The sequence below is a fragment of the Oncorhynchus clarkii genome, chromosome 30 (assembly GCF_045791955.1).
Source record: "Oncorhynchus clarkii lewisi isolate Uvic-CL-2024 chromosome 30, UVic_Ocla_1.0, whole genome shotgun sequence".
NCBI classification, from domain to species: Eukaryota; Metazoa; Chordata; class Actinopteri; order Salmoniformes; family Salmonidae; genus Oncorhynchus; species Oncorhynchus clarkii.
The window spans coordinates 42803926-42821724 of record NC_092176.1 but is presented as its reverse complement, the minus strand read 5'-3'; the positions used below and the strand labels follow the sequence as shown (position 1 = coordinate 42821724).

General features: G+C 45.9%; 1 protein-coding gene across 1 annotated transcript in view; it reads left to right on the top strand.

The window, feature by feature from the left end:
* LOC139389360 (WD repeat and FYVE domain containing 3) overlaps positions 1-17799 on the top strand; it is a 234931-nt gene that overhangs the window by 201301 nt on the left and 15831 nt on the right. Inside the window, exons 58-62 of the mRNA XM_071136061.1 lie at positions 2695-2786; positions 2962-3174; positions 13045-13195; positions 16089-16243; positions 17458-17616. Coding sequence (XP_070992162.1) covers positions 2695-2786; positions 2962-3174; positions 13045-13195; positions 16089-16243; positions 17458-17616 — 770 coding nt within the window. The remainder of the gene's footprint in view (positions 1-2694; positions 2787-2961; positions 3175-13044; positions 13196-16088; positions 16244-17457; positions 17617-17799) is intronic.

Sequence of the window (17799 nt, the reverse complement as noted above, 5' to 3'; positions counted from 1 at the left end):
GCTTTTGATAGGCTAATTGACATAATTTGAGTCAATTGGAGGTGTACCTGTGGGTGTATTTCAAGGCCTATCTTCAAACTCAGTGCCTCTGCTAGACGTCATGGGAAATTCAAAAGAAATCAGCCAAGACCTCAGAAAAAGAATTGTAGACCTCCACAAGTCTGGTTAAGCAATTTCCAAACGCCTGAAGGTACCACATTCATCTGTACAAACAATAGTATGCAAGTATAAACACCATGGGACCACGCAGCCGTCATACCGCTCAGGAAGGAGACGCGTTCTGTCTCCTAGAGATGAATGTACTTTGATGTGAAAAGTGCAATTCAATCCCAGAACAACATCGAAAGACCTTGTGAAGATGCTGGAGGAAACTGGTACAAAAGTATCTATATCCACAGTAAAACGAGTCCTATATCGACATAACCTGAAAGGCCGTTCAGCAAGGAAGAAGCCACGGCTCCAAAATCACCCTAAAAAAGCCAGACTACGGTTTACAACTGTACATGGGGACAAATATCGTACTTTTTGGAGAAATGGCCTCTGGTCTGAGGAAACAAAAATAGAACTGTTTGGCCATAATGACCATCGTTATGTTTGGAGGAAAAAGGGGGGAAACTTGCAAGCTGTTTTCGCTTTGTCATTATGGGGTATTCTGTGTAGATTGATGAAAACATGTATTTAATCCATTTTAGAATAAGGCTGTAAAGTAACAAAATGTGGAAAATGTCAAGGAGCCGGAATACTTTGCACTGTAAGTCAGTCAGTCTGTCTCCTCTCTCTCAACTCTGACCTAGATACATCAGGACTCTAGCTCTGTTCTTTGTTATCTCTCAACTCTGACCTTAGTACATCAGGACTCTAGCTCTGTTCTCTGCTATCTCTCTCTCAACTCTGACCTTAGTACATCAGGACTCTAGCTCTGTTCTCTGCTATCTCTCTCTCAACTCTGACCTTAGTACATCAGGACTCTAGCTCTGTTCTCTGCTATCTCTCTCTCAACTCTGACCTTAGTACATCAGGACTCTAGCTCTGTTCTCTGATATCTCTCTCTCAACTCTGACCTTAGTACATCAGGACTCTAGCTCTGTTCTCTGCTATCTCTCTCTCAACTCTGACCTTAGTACATCAGGACTCTAGCTCTGTTCTCTGCTATCTCTCTCTCAACTCTGACCTTAGTACATCAGGATTCTAGCTCTGTTCTCTGCTATCTCTCTCTCAACTCTGACCTTAGTACATCAGGACTCTAGCCCTGTTCTCTGCTATCTCTCTCTCAACTCTGACCTTAGTACATCAGGACTCTAGCTCTGTTCGCTGCTATCTCTCTCTCAACTCTGATCTTAGTACATCAGGACTCTAGCTCTGTTCTCTGCTATCTCTCTCTCAACTCTGACCTTAGTACATCAGGACTCTAGCTCTGTTCTCTGCTATCTCTCTCTCAACTCTGACCTTAGTACATCAGGATTCTAGCTCTGTTCTCTGCTATCTCTCTCTCAACTCTGACCTTAGTACATCAGGACTCTAGCCCTGTTCTCTGCTATCTCTCTCTCAACTCTGACCTTAGTACATCAGGACTCTAGCTCTGTTCTCTGCTATCTCTCTCTCAACTCTGATCTTAGTACATCAGGACTCTAGCTCTGTTCTCTGCTATCTCTCTCTCAACTCTGACCTTAGTACATCAGGACTCTAGCTCTGTTCTCTGCTATCTCTCTCTCTCAACTCTGACCTAGATACATCAGGACTCTAGCTCTGTTCTCTGCTATCTCTTAACTCTGACCTAGATACATCAGGACTCTAGCTCTGTTCTCTGCTATCTCTCTCTCAACTCTGACCTTAGTACATCAGGACTCTAGCTCTGTTCTCTGCTATCTCTCTCTCAACTCTGACCTAGATACATCAGGACTCTAGCTCTGTTCTCTGCTATCTCTCTCTCAACTCTGACCTTAGTACATCAGGACTCTAGCTCTGTTCTCTGCTATCTCTCTCTCAACTCTGACCTAGATACATCAGGACTCTAGCTCTGTTCTCTGCTATCTCTCTCTCAACTCTGACCTTAGTACATCAGGACTCTAGCTCGGTTCTCTGCTATCTCTCTCTCAACTCTGACCTAGATACATCAGGACATCAGGCTCTGTTCTCTGCTATCTCTCTCTCTCTCAACTCTGACCTAGATACATCAGGACTCTAGCTCGGTTCTCTGCTATCTCTCTCTCAACTCTGACCTAGATACATCAGGACATCAGGCTCTGTTCTCTGCTATCTCTCTCTCTCTCAACTCTGACCTAGATACATCAGGACTCTAGCTCTGCTCTCTGCTATCTCTCTCTCTCAACTCTGACCTAGATACATCAGGACTCTAGCTCTGTTCTCTGCTATCTCTCTCTCAACTCTGACCTAGATACATCAGGACTCTAGCTCTGTTCTCTGCCATCTCTCTCTCAACTGACCTAGATATATCAGGACTCTAGCTCTGCTCTCTGCTATCTCTCTCTCTCAACTCTGACCTAGATACATCAGGACTCTAGCTCTGTTCTCTGCTATCTCTCTTTTGTTTTTTGTTTCTCTTTCTGTATGTCTCTTTCTATCTCTCCGTCTCCTTCTCTCTCACAATAGATCTTGCTAACACTTAGTAGTAACACGTTTAGAAAATTGTTTAAAAAAAAGAGTTGCCTTGATGTGTGGTTAATGTTTTAACAGGTGCCAAACAGAATGGGATTCGACTAGGAGACGTCCTTCTGCCTCCATGGGCCAAGGGAGACCCCCGAGAGTTCATCAGAGTCCACCGACAGGTGAGTACCAATCTACTGTATAGGTGTGTCAGGAGGTAAGACAACTGTGTTGTACAGTATACGCCAACATAGTCTGACGATGTCATCCCTCCAAGTCTCGTTCGTTACTCAAACAAACGTGAGGAAGCCTGGCGATGTAGGCTAGCGCCCCAACCTGCTGTGTGTCTGTCTCTAGGCTCTGGAGTGTGACTACGTATCGTCCCACCTCCATGAGTGGATCGACCTGATCTTTGGCTTCAAGCAGCAGGGTCCTCCTGCTGTGGAGGCGGTCAATGTGTTCCACCACCTGTTCTACGAGGGCCAGGTGGACATCTACAACATCAACGACCCCCTCAAGGAGACCGCCACCATCGGGTTCATCAACAACTTTGGACAAATCCCCAAACAGGTATCATATTAACATATAACACTATACCAATATAAGACAGGTGTCATATTAACATATAACAATATACAGAGCAGGTGAGTGAGGGCTGGTAGGGGACAGAGCAGGGGAGTGAGGGCTGGTAGGGGAGAGAGCAGTTGAGTGAGGGGTGGTAGGGGACAGAGCAGGTGAGTGAGGGGTGGTAGGGGATGTGAAGAGGGGACAGAGCAGGTGAGTGAGGGCTGGTAGGGGACAGAGCAGGTGAGTGAGGGGTGGAAGGGGACAGAGCAGGTGAGTGAGGGCTGGTAGGGGACAGAGCAGGTGAGTGAGGGGTGGTAGGGGACAGAGCAGGTGAGTGAGGGGTGGTAGGGGACAGAGCAGGTGAGTGAGGGCTGGTAGGGGACAGAGCAGGTGAGTGAGGGGTGGAAGGGGACAGAGCAGGTGAGTGAGGGGTGGTAGGGGACAGAGCAGGTGAGTGAGGGCTGGTAGGGGACAGAGCAGGCGAGTGAGGGCTGGTAGGGGATGTGAAGAGGGGACAGAGCAGGTGAGTGAGGGCTGGTAGGGGACAGAGCAGGTGAGTGAGGGGTGGAAGGGGACAGAGCAGGTGAGTGAGGGGTGGTAGGGGACAGAGCAGGTGAGTGAGGGCTGGTAGGGGACAGAGCAGGTGAGTGAGGGGTGGAAGGGGACAGAGCAGGTGAGTGAGGGGTGGAAGGGAACAGAGCAGGTGAGTGAGGGGTGGAAGGGGACAGAGCAGGTGAGTGAGGGGTGGAAGGGGACAGAGCAGGTGAGTGAGGGGTGGAAGGGGACAGAGCAGGTGAGTGAGGGCTGGTAGGGGATATGAAGAGGGGACAGAGAGCAGGTGAGTGAGGGGTGGAAGGGGACAGAGCAGGTGAGTGAGGGGTGGAAGGGGACAGAGCAGGTGAGTGAGGGGTGGAAGGGGACAGAGCAGGTGAGTGAGGGCTGGTAGGGGAGAGAGCAGGTGAGTGAGGGCTGGTAGGGGACAGAGCAGGTGAGTGAGGGCTGGTAGGGGAGAGAGCAGGTGAGTGAGGGGTGGTAGGGGACAGAGCAGGTGAGTGAGGGCTGGTTGGGGAGGGTTACCGGTATTCTGTGACATTTCAGTGGAACCGGTATTCTGTGACATTTCAGTGGTTACCGGTAGGTATTCTGTGACATTACCGGTATTCTGTGACATTACCGGTATTCTGTGACGTTACCGGTATTCTGTGACATTACCGGTATTCTGTGACATTACCGGTATTCTGTGACATTACTGGTATTCTGTGACATTACTGGTATTCTGTGACATTACTGGTATTCTGTGACATTACCGGTATTCTGTGACGTTACCGGTATTCTGTGACATTACCGGTATTCTGTGACATTACAGTGGTTACCGGTATTCTGTGACGTTACAGTGGTTACCGGTATTCTGTGACATTACAGTGGTTACCGGTATTCTGTGACGTTACAGTGGTTACCGGTATTCTGTGACGTTACTGTGGTTACCGGTATTCTGTGACATTACAGTGGTTACCGGTATTCTGTGACGTTACAGTGGTTACCGGTATTCTGTGACGTTACCGGTATTCTGTGACATTACCGGTATTCTGTGACATTACAGTGGTTACCGGTATTCTGTGACATTACAGTGGTTACCGGTATTCTGTGACATTACAGTGGTTACCGGTATTCTGTGACATTACAGTGGTTACCGGTATTCTGTGACGTTACCGGTATTCTGTGACATTACCGGTATTCTGTGACATTACAGTGGTTACCGGTATTCTGTGACATTACAGTGGTTACCGGTATTCTGTGACATTACAGTGGTTACCGGTATTCTGTGACATTACAGTGGTTACCGGTATTCTGTGACGTTACCGGTATTCTGTGACATTACAGTGGTTACCGTTATTCTGTGACATTACAGTGGTTACCGGTATTCTGTGACGTTAGTGGTTACCGGTATTCTGTGACATTACTGTGGTTACCGGTATTCTGTGACATTACAGTGGTTACCGGTATTCTGTGACATTACAGTGGTTACCGGTATTCTGTGACATTACCGTTATTCTGTGACATTACAGTGGTTACCGGTATTCTGTGACATTACAGTGGTTACCGGTATTCTGTGACGTTACAGTGGTTACCGGTATTCTGTGACATTACTGTGGTTACCGGTATTCTGTGACGTTACTGTGGTTACCGGTATTCTGTGACATTACTGTGGTTACCGGTATTCTGTGACATTACAGTGGTTACCGGTATTCTGTGACATTACAGTGGTTACCGGTATTCTGTGACATTACAGTGGTTACCGGTATTCTGTGACACTACCGGTATTCTGTGACGTTACAGTGGTTACCGGTATTCTGTGACATTACTGTGGTTACCGGTATTCTGTGACATTACAGTGGTTACCGGTATTCTGTGACATTACAGTGGTTACCGGTATTCTGTGACATTACAGTGGTTACCGGTATTCTGTGACACTACCGGTATTCTGTGACGTTACAGTGGTTACCGGTATTCTGTGACAGTACAGTGGTTACCGGTATTCTGTGACGTTACCGGTATTCTGTGACAGTACAGTGGTTACCGGTATTCTGTGACAGTACAGTGGTTACCGGTATTCTGTGACGTTACCGGTATTCTGTGACAGTACAGTGGTTACCGGTATTCTGTGACAGTACAGTGGTTACCGGTATTCTGTGACAGTACAGTGGTTACCGCTATTCTGTGACAGTACAGTGGTTACCGGTATTCTGTGACAGTACAGTGGTTACCGGTATTCTGTGACGTTACCGGTATTCTGTGACAGTACAGTGGTTACCGGTATTCTGTGACAGTACAGTGGTTACCGGTATTCTGTGACAGTACAGTGGTTACCGGTATTCTGTGACAGTACAGTGGTTACCGGTATTCTGTGACAGTACAGTGGTTACCGGTATTCTGTGACATTACAGTGGTTACCGGTATTCTGTGACATTACAGTGGTTACCGGTATTCTGTGACATTACTGTGGTTACCGGTATTCTGTGACGTTACAGTGGTTACCGGTATTCTGTGACATTACTGTGGTTACCGGTATTCTGTGACATTACTGTGGTTACCGGTATTCTGTGACTTTACTGTGGTTACCGGTATTCTGTGACATTACCGGTATTCTGTGACAGTACCGGTATTCTGTGACATTACTGTGGTTACCGGTATTCTGTGACGTTACTGTGGTTACCGGTATTCTGTGACATTACCGGTATTCTGTGACATTACAGTGGTTACCGGTATTCTGTGACGTTACCGGTATTCTGTGACGTTACTGTGGTTACCGGTATTCTGTGACGTTACTGTGGTTACCGGTATTCTGTAACAATACAGTGGTTACCGGTATTCTGTGACATTACAGTGGTTACCGGTATTCTGTGACGTTACTGTGGTTACCGGTATTCTGTGACGTTACTGTGGTTACCGGTATTCTGTGACATTACAGTGGTTACCGGTATTCTGTGACATTACAGTGGTTACCAGTATTCTGTGACATTACTGTGGTTACCGGTATTCTGTCACATTACAGTGGTTACCGGTATTCTGTGACGTTACTGTGGTTACCGGTATTCTGTGACGTTACTGTGGTTACCGGTATTCTGTGACGTTACTGTGGTTACCGGTATTCTGTGACGTTACTGTGGTTACCGGTATTCTGTGACGTTACTGTGGTTACCGGTATTCTGTGACATTACAGTGGTTACCGGTATTCTGTGACATTACAGTGGTTACCGGTATTCTGTGACGTTACAGTGGTTACCGGTATTCTGTGACGTTACTGTGGTTACCGGTATTCTGTGACATTACAGTGGTTACCGGTATTCTGTGACATTACAGTGGTTACCGGTATTCTGTGACGTTACCGGTATTCTGTGACATTACAGTGGTTACCGTTATTCTGTGACATTACAGTGGTTACCGGTATTCTGTGACGTTAGTGGTTACCGGTATTCTGTGACATTACTGTGGTTACCGGTATTCTGTGACATTACAGTGGTTACCGGTATTCTGTGACATTACAGTGGTTACCGGTATTCTGTGACATTACCGTTATTCTGTGACATTACAGTGGTTACCGGTATTCTGTGACGTTACAGTGGTTACCGGTATTCTGTGACATTACTGTGGTTACCGGTATTCTGTGACGTTACAGTGGTTACCGGTATTCTGTGACATTACTGTGGTTACCGGTATTCTGTGACATTACAGTGGTTACCGGTATTCTGTGACATTACAGTGGTTACCGGTATTCTGTGACGTTACCGGTATTCTGTGACATTACAGTGGTTACCGTTATTCTGTGACATTACAGTGGTTACCGGTATTCTGTGACGTTAGTGGTTACCGGTATTCTGTGACATTACTGTGGTTACCGGTATTCTGTGACATTACAGTGGTTACCGGTATTCTGTGACATTACAGTGGTTACCGGTATTCTGTGACATTACCGTTATTCTGTGACATTACAGTGGTTACCGGTATTCTGTGACGTTACAGTGGTTACCGGTATTCTGTGACATTACTGTGGTTACCGGTATTCTGTGACGTTACAGTGGTTACCGGTATTCTGTGACATTACTGTGGTTACCGGTATTCTGTGACATTACAGTGGTTACCGGTATTCTGTGACATTACAGTGGTTACCGGTATTCTGTGACATTACAGTGGTTACCGGTATTCTGTGACACTACCGGTATTCTGTGACATTACTGTGCTTACCGGTATTCTGTGACGTTACCGGTATTCTGTGACAGTACAGTGGTTACCGGTATTCTGTGACAGTACAGTGGTTACCGGTATTCTGTGACGTTACCGGTATTCTGTGACAGTACAGTGGTTACCGGTATTCTGTGACAGTACAGTGGTTACCGGTATTCTGTGACAGTACAGTGGTTACCGGTATTCTGTGACGTTACCGGTATTCTGTGACAGTACAGTGGTTACCGGTATTCTGTGACAGTACAGTGGTTACCGGTATTCTGTGACAGTACAGTGGTTACCGGTATTCTGTGACAGTACAGTGGTTACCGGTATTCTGTGACATTACAGTGGTTACCGGTATTCTGTGACATTACCGGTATTCTGTGACATTACCGATATTCTGTGACATTACCGGTATTCTGTGACATTACCGGTATTCTGTGACATTACCGGTATTCTGTGACATTACCGGTATTCTGTGACATTACAGTGGTTACCGGTATTCTGTGACATTACTGTGGTTACCGGTATTCTGTGACGTTACTGTGGTTACCGGTGTTCTGTGACATTACTGTGGTTACCGGTATTCTGTGACATTACAGTGGTTACCGGTATTCTGTGACATTACTGTGGTTACCGGTATTCTGTGACGTTACAGTGGTTACCGGTATTCTGTGACATTACTGTGGTTACCGGTATTCTGTGACGTTACTGTGGTTACCGGTATTCTGTGACATTACTGTGGTTACCGGTATTCTGTGACATTACCGGTATTCTGTGACAGTACCGGTATTCTGTGACATTACTGTGGTTACCGGTATTCTGTGACGTTACTGTGGTTACCGGTATTCTGTGACATTACCGGTATTCTGTGACATTACAGTGGTTACCGGTATTCTGTGACGTTACCGGTATTCTGTGACGTTACTGTGGTTACCGGTATTCTGTGACGTTACTGTGGTTACCGGTATTCTGTGACGATACAGTGGTTACCGGTATTCTGTGACATTACAGTGGTTACCGGTATTCTGTGACATTACTGTGGTTACCGGTATTCTGTGACGTTACTGTGGTTACCGGTATTCTGTGACATTACTGTGGTTACCGGTATTCTGTGACATTACAGTGGTTACCGGTATTCTGTGACATTACTGTGGTTACCGGTATTCTGTGACGATACAGTGGTTACCGGTATTCTGTGACATTACTGTGGTTACCGGTATTCTGTGACGTTACTGTGGTTACCGGTATTCTGTGACATTACAGTGGTTACCGGTATTCTGTGACAGTACAGTGGTTACCGGTATTCTGTGACAGTACAGTGGTTACCGGTATTCTGTGACATTACAGTGGTTACCGGTATTCTGTGACAGTACAGTGGTTACCGGTATTCTGTGACATTACAGTGGTTACCGGTATTCTGTGACATTACTGTGGTTACCGGTATTCTGTGACGTTACAGTGGTTACCGGTATTCTGTGACATTACTGTGGTTACCGGTATTCTGTGACATTACAGTGGTTACCGGTATTCTGTGACATTACAGTGGTTACCGGTATTCTGTGACGTTACCGGTATTCTGTGACATTACAGTGGTTACCGTTATTCTGTGACATTACAGTGGTTACCGGTATTCTGTGACGTTAGTGGTTACCGGTATTCTGTGACATTACTGTGGTTACCGGTATTCTGTGACATTACAGTGGTTACCGGTATTCTGTGACATTACAGTGGTTACCGGTATTCTGTGACATTACCGTTATTCTGTGACATTACAGTGGTTACCGGTATTCTGTGACGTTACAGTGGTTACCGGTATTCTGTGACATTACTGTGGTTACCGGTATTCTGTGACGTTACAGTGGTTACCGGTATTCTGTGACATTACTGTGGTTACCGGTATTCTGTGACATTACAGTGGTTACCGGTATTCTGTGACATTACAGTGGTTACCGGTATTCTGTGACATTACAGTGGTTACCGGTATTCTGTGACACTACCGGTATTCTGTGACATTACTGTGCTTACCGGTATTCTGTGACGTTACCGGTATTCTGTGACAGTACAGTGGTTACCGGTATTCTGTGACAGTACAGTGGTTACCGGTATTCTGTGACAGTACAGTGGTTACCGGTATTCTGTGACGTTACCGGTATTCTGTGACAGTACAGTGGTTACCGGTATTCTGTGACAGTACAGTGGTTACCGGTATTCTGTGACAGTACAGTGGTTACCGGTATTCTGTGACAGTACAGTGGTTACCGGTATTCTGTGACATTACAGTGGTTACCGGTATTCTGTGACATTACCGGTATTCTGTGACATTACCGATATTCTGTGACATTACCGGTATTCTGTGACATTACCGGTATTCTGTGACATTACCGGTATTCTGTGACATTACCGGTATTCTGTGACATTACAGTGGTTACCGGTATTCTGTGACATTACTGTGGTCACCGGTATTCTGTGACGTTACTGTGGTTACCGGTGTTCTGTGACATTACTGTGGTTACCGGTATTCTGTGACATTACAGTGGTTACCGGTATTCTGTGACATTACTGTGGTTACCGGTATTCTGTGACGTTACAGTGGTTACCGGTATTCTGTGACATTACTGTGGTTACCGGTATTCTGTGACGTTACTGTGGTTACCGGTATTCTGTGACATTACTGTGGTTACCGGTATTCTGTGACATTACCGGTATTCTGTGACAGTACCGGTATTCTGTGACATTACTGTGGTTACCGGTATTCTGTGACGTTACTGTGGTTACCGGTATTCTGTGACATTACCGGTATTCTGTGACATTACAGTGGTTACCGGTATTCTGTGACGTTACCGGTATTCTGTGACGTTACTGTGGTTACCGGTATTCTGTGACGTTACTGTGGTTACCGGTATTCTGTGACGATACAGTGGTTACCGGTATTCTGTGACATTACAGTGGTTACCGGTATTCTGTGACATTACTGTGGTTACCGGTATTCTGTGACGTTACTGTGGTTACCGGTATTCTGTGACATTACTGTGGTTACCGGTATTCTGTGACATTACAGTGGTTACCGGTATTCTGTGACATTACTGTGGTTACCGGTATTCTGTGACGATACAGTGGTTACCGGTATTCTGTGACATTACTGTGGTTACCGGTATTCTGTGACGTTACTGTGGTTACCGGTATTCTGTGACATTACAGTGGTTACCGGTATTCTGTGACAGTACAGTGGTTACCGGTATTCTGTGACAGTACAGTGGTTACCGGTATTCTGTGACATTACAGTGGTTACCGGTATTCTGTGACAGTACAGTGGTTACCGGTATTCTGTGACATTACAGTGGTTACCGGTATTCTGTGACACTACCGGTATTCTGTGACGTTACAGTGGTTATTGATTAGAGGTCGACCAGATTGGTACTGATTAGAGGTCGACCAGATTGGTACTGATTAGAGGTCGACCAGATTGGTACTGATTAGAGGTCGACCAGATTGGTACTGATTAGAGTTCGACCAGATTGGTATTGATTAGAGGTCGACCAGATTGGTACTGATTAGAGGTCGACCAGATTGGTACTGATTAGAGGTCGACCAGATTGGTATTGATTAGAGGTCGACCAGATTGGTACTGATTAGAGGTCGACCAGATTGGTACTGATTAGAGGTCGACCAGATTGGTACTGATTAGAAGTCGACCAGATTGGTACTGATTAGAGGTCGACCAGATTGGTACTGATTAGAGGTCGACCAGATTGGTACTGATTAGAGGTCGACCAGATTGGTACTGATTAGAGGTCGACCAGATTGGTACTGATTAGAGGTCGACCAGATTGGTACTGATTAGAGGTCGACCAGATTGGTACTGATTAGAGGTCGACCAGATTGGTACTGATTAGAGGTCGACCAGATTGGTACTGATTAGAGGTCGACCAGATTGGTACTGATTAGAGGTCGACCGATTGGTACTGATTAGAGGTCGACCAGATTGGTACTGATTAGAGGTCGACCAGATTGGTACTGATTAGAGGTCGACCAGATTGGTACTGATTAGAGGTCGACCAGATTGGTACTGATTAGAGGTCGACCGATTGGTACTGATTAGAGGTCGACCAGATTGGTATTGATTAGAGGTTGACCAGATTGTTACTGATTAGAGGTTGACCAATTGGTATTGATTAGAGGTCGACCAGATTGGTACTGATTAGAGGTTGACCGATTGGTATTGATTAGAGGTCGACCAGATTGGTACTGATTAGAGGTCGACCAGATTGGTACTGATTAGAGGTCGACCAGATTGGTATTGATTAGAGGTCGACCAGATTGGTACTGATTAGAGGTCGACCAGATTGGTACTGATTAGAAGTCGACCAGATTGGTATTGATTAGAGGTCGACCAGATTGGTACTGATTAGAGGTCGACCAGATTGGTACTGATTAGAGGTCGACCAGATTGGTACTGATTAGAGGTCGACCAGATTGGTACTGATTAGAGGTCGACCAGATTGGTACTGATTAGAGGTCGACCAGATTGGTACTGATTAGAGGTCGACCAGATTGGTACTGATTAGAGGTCGACCAGATTGGTACTGATTAGAGGTCGACCAGATTGGTACTGATTAGAGGTCGACCAGATTGGTACTGATTAGAGGTCGACCGATTGGTACTGATTAGAGGTCGACCAGATTGGTACTGATTAGAGGTCGACCAGATTGGTACTGATTAGAGGTCGACCAGATTGGTACTGATTAGAGGTCGACCAGATTGGTACTGATTAGAGGTCGACCAGATTGGTACTGATTAGAGGTCGACCGATTGGTACTGATTAGAGGTCGACCAGATTGGTATTGATTAGAGGTTGACCAGATTGTTACTGATTAGAGGTTGACCAATTGGTATTGATTAGAGGTCGACCAGATTGGTACTGATTAGAGGTCGACCAGATTGGTACTGATTAGAGGTCGACCAGATTGGTACTGATTAGAGGTCGACCAGATTGGTACTGATTAGAGGTTGACCGATTGGTATTGATTAGAGGTCGACCAGATTGGTACTGATGCTTCACAGAGAATGTATTCTACAGAGGAAGTGAGTTTTTAAAATTTTTTATTTAATGAATCTGATCTCGTGTTTTTATCGGTCTCTTCCCAGTTGTTTAAGAAGCCCCACCCTCCGAAGCGTGTACGTAGTAGGTCTAACGGGGAGATGGCGGGGGGCGTGCCCGTCTCTCTCTCCTCAACCACTGACAAGATCTTCTTCCATCATCTGGACAACCTCAGACCCTCGCTAGCCCCCGTCAAAGGTAGGACAGGCATGCACTCTCACGCACACACACACACACACACTCTCAAACACACACACACACACACACACACATATATATATATATATATATATACAGTGCCTTGCGAAAGTATTCGGCCCCCTTGAACTTTGCGACCTTTTGCCACATTTCAGGCTTCAAACATAAAGATATAAAACTGTATTTTTTTGTGAAGAATCAACAACAAGTGGGACACAATCATGAAGTGGAACGACATTTATTGGATATTTCAAACTTTTTTAACAAATCAAAAACTGAAAAATTGGGCGTGCAAAATTATTCAGCCCCCTTAAGTTAATACTTTGTAGTGCCACCTTTTGCTGCGATTACAGCTGTAAGTCGCTTGGGGTATGTCTCTATCAGTTTTGCACATCGAGAGACTGAATTTTTTTCCCATTCCACCTTGCAAAACAGCTCGAGCTCAGTGAGGTTGGATGGAGAGCATTTGTGAACAGCAGTTTCAGTTCTTTCCACAGATTCTCGATTGGATTCAGGTCTGGACTTTGACTTGACCATTCTAACACCTGGATATGTTTATTTTTGAACCATTCCATTGTAGATTTTGCTTTATGTTTTGGATCATTGTCTTGTTGGAAGACAAATCTCCGTCCCAGTCTCAGGTCTTTTGCAGACTCCATCAGGTTTTCTTCCAGAATGGTCCTGTATTTGGCTCCATCCATCTTCCCATCAATTTTAACCATCTTCCCTGTCCCTGCTGAAGAAAAGCAGGCCCAAACCATGATGCTGCCACCACCATGTTTGACAGTGGGGATGGTGTGTTCAGCTGTGTTGCTTTTACGCCAAACATAACGTTTTGCATTGTTGCCAAAAAGTTCAATTTTTTGTTTAATCTGACCAGAGCACCTTCTTCCACATGTTTGGTGTGTCTCCCAGGTGGCTTGTGGCAAACTTTAAATGACACTTTTTATGGATATCTTTAAGAAATGGCTTTCTTCTTGCCACTCTTCCATAAAGGCCAGATTTGTGCAATATACGACTGATTGTTGTCCTATGGACAGAGTCTCCCACCTCAGCTGTAGATCTCTGCAGTTCATCCAGAGTGATCATGGGCCTCTTGGCTGCATCTCTGATCAGTCTTCTCCTTGTATGAGCTGAAAGTTTAGAGGGACGGCCAGGTCTTGGTAGATTTGCAGTGGTCTGATACTCCTTCCATTTCAATATTATCGCTTGCACAGTGCTCCTTGGGATGTTTAAAGCTTGGGAAATCTTTTTGTATCCAAATCCGGCTTTAAACTTCTTCACAACAGTATCTCGGACCTGCCTGGTGTGTTCCTTGTTCTTCATGATGCTCTCTGCGCTTTTAACGGACCTCTGAGACTATCACAGTGCAGGTGCATTTATACGGAGACTTGATTACACACAGGTGGATTGTATTTATCATCATTAGTCATTTAGGTCAACATTGGATCATTCAGAGATCCTCACTGAACTTCTGGAGAGAGTTTGCTGCACTGAAAGTAAAGGGGCTGAATAATTTTGCACGCCCAATTTTTCAGTTTTTGATTTGTTAAAAAAGTTTGAAATATCCAATAAATGTCGTTCCACTTCATGATTGTGTCCCACTTGTTGTTGATTCTTCACAAAAAAATACAGTTTTATATCTTTATGTTTGAAGCCTGAAATGTGGCAAAAGGTCGCAAAGTTCAAGGGGGCCGAATACTTTCGCAAGGCACTGTATATTGGTGGATGACTAAATACTTTTTTGCCCCACTGTATATATGTATATATGTGTGTGTGTGTATATATATATATATATATATATATATATATATATATATACATATACACACATATATATATACAGTGGGGCAAAAAAGTATTTAGTCATCCACCAATTGTGCAAGTTCTCCCACTTAAAAAGATGAGAGAGGCCTGTAATTTTCATCATAGGTACACTTCAACTATGACAGACAAAATTAGAAAAAAAATCCAGAAAATCACATTGTAGGATTTTTAATGAATTTATTTGCAAATTATGGTAGAAAATAAGTATTTGGTCAATAACAAAAGTTTATCTCAATACTTTGTTATATACCCGTTGTTGGCAATGACAGAGGTCAAACGTTTTCTGTAAGTCTTCACAAGGTTTTCACATACTGTTGCTGGTATTTTGGCCCATTCCTCCATGCAGATCTCCTCTAGAGCAGTGATGTTTTGGGGCTGTTGCTGGGCAACACAGACTTTCAACTCCCTCCAAAGATTTTCTATGGGGTTGAGATCTGGAGACTGGCTAGGCCACTCCAGGACCTTGAAATGCTTCTTACGAAGCCACTCCTTCGTTGCCCGGGCGGTGTGACCAGTTTCTCATTTTGTCTGCCATAGTTGAAGTGTACCTATGATGGAAATTACAGGCCTCTCTCATCTTTTTAAGTGGGAGAACTTGCACAATTGGTGGCTGACTAAATACTTTTTTGCCCCACTGTACATATATATACATATACAGACACACACACACACACACACATATATATACACAAACACACAAAGCAGCTGGCAGAATAATGTTCTGTATCAGCTGGGCTGAGCAGCTTGGCACTAGAAAGGAGAGGTGCTTTTAGGCCCCATGATTGGTCCATGTGACCGCTTGAATGTTTTATTCATTGAGCAATGCAATGTGATTTGTGGATTCAAATAAAGTATTGAAGGAGAGGAGAGGGTTTCAGACAGATAGTGTGTACTGATTAGGTTTGGGAACAGTGTGTGGAACAGTGTGTGGAACAGTGTGTGTGTGTGTGTGTGTGTGTGTGTGACGGTGTGTGTGTGACGGTGTGTGTGTGACGGTGTGTGTGTGACGGTGTGTGTGTGACGGTGTGTGTGTGACGGTGTGTGTAACAGTGTGTGTGTGTTTCAGAGCTGAAGGAGCCAGTGGGCCAGATCGTGTGTACTGAGAAGGGCATTCTGGCTGTGGAGCAGAATAAAGTCCTCCAACCTCCTGTCTGGAACAAGACCTTTGCCTGGGGTTACGCTGATCTCTCCTGCAGACTAGCCAACTATGAGTCCGACAAGGTAAGCACACACTCGCTGACCTCAGCTGCAGACTGGCCAACTATCTCTCTAACTAACAAGGTCAGTCTGCTGTCTCTGGGTCTCAGTGCGGACCAGTGCAGGCGTGAGCGTGCATGTTAATCAAGACATGTTGCAGTCATGCAATTCATTCTACAACTCAATTCTATTTCTGTGTTGTTGTTTTGACAATGTTTATGGCTCTATCTCAGTTCGTCTTTCCTTGATTCCTCTCCTCCTCCTCAAAACCCATCGGCGAAGAAGGTCAGAGGAGAGTAATCTTTGACCTTCTCCTCCAATACAGTTGAGAAGGAGACGAGGAGACAAGGAGAGAATGCAAGGAATGGAGAAAATACTTAACCTTGACTACAGACTAAATCCTGTGGGGCAGCAGTGCCCCCTGGTGTTAAGGCAGCAGTGCCCCCTGGTGTTAAGGCAGCAGTGCCCCCTGGTGTTAAGGCAGCAGTGCCCCCTGGTGTTAAGGCAGCAGTGCCCCCTGGTGTTAAGGCAGCAGTGCCCCCTGGTGTTAAGGCAGCAGTGCCCCCTGGTGTTAAGGCAGCAGTGCCCTTCCCTAACCTCCTTCCCCCTGACTAACCACTCCCCTCTCTCCTTCCCCCTGACTAACCACTCCCCTTTCTCCTTCCCCCTGACTAACCACTCCCCTTTCTCATTCCCCCTGACTAACCAATCCCCCCTCTCCTTCCCCCTGACTAACCAATCCCCTCTCTCCTTTCCGCTGGCTAACCAATCCCCTCTCTCCTCCCCCCTGACTGACCAATCCCCTCTCTCCTTCCCGCTGGCTAACCAATCCCCTCTCTCCTCCCCCCTGACTGACCAATCCCCTCTCTCCTTCCCCTGGCTAACCAATCCCCTCTCTCCTCCCCCCTGACTGACCAATCCCCTCTCTCCTTCCCCCTGGCTAACCAATCCCCTCTCTCCTTCCCGCTGGCTAACCAATCCCCTCTCTCCTCCCCCCTGACTGACCAATCCCCTCTCTCCTTCCCCCTGGCTAACCAATCCCCTCTCTCCTTCCCGCTGGCTAACCAATCCCCTCTCTCCTCCCCCCTGACTGACCAATCCCCTCTCTCCTTCCCGCTGGCTAACCAATCCCCTCTCTCCTCTCCCCTGACTGACCAATCCCCTCTCTCCTTCCCCCTGGCTAACCAATCCCCTCTCTCCTTCCCGCTGGCTAACCAATCCCCTCTCTCTTCCTCTAGGCGGTGGTGGTGTATGAGTGTCTGTCAGAGTGGGGTCAGATCCTGTGTGCCATCTGCCCCAACCCCAAGCTGGTCATCACCGGGGGAACCAGCACTGCCATCTGTGTCTGGGAGACGGGCACATCCAAGGAGAGGGCCAAGACCCTCACACTCAAACAGGTAACCAGACTCTCTAGTCACTCAAACAGGTAACCAGACTCTCTAGTCATTCAAATAGGTAACCAGACTCTCTAGTCACTCAAACAGGTAACCAGACTCTCTAGTCACTCAAATAGGTAACCAGACTCTCTAGTCACTCAAATAGGTAACCTGACTCTCTAGTCACTCAAACAGGTAACCAGA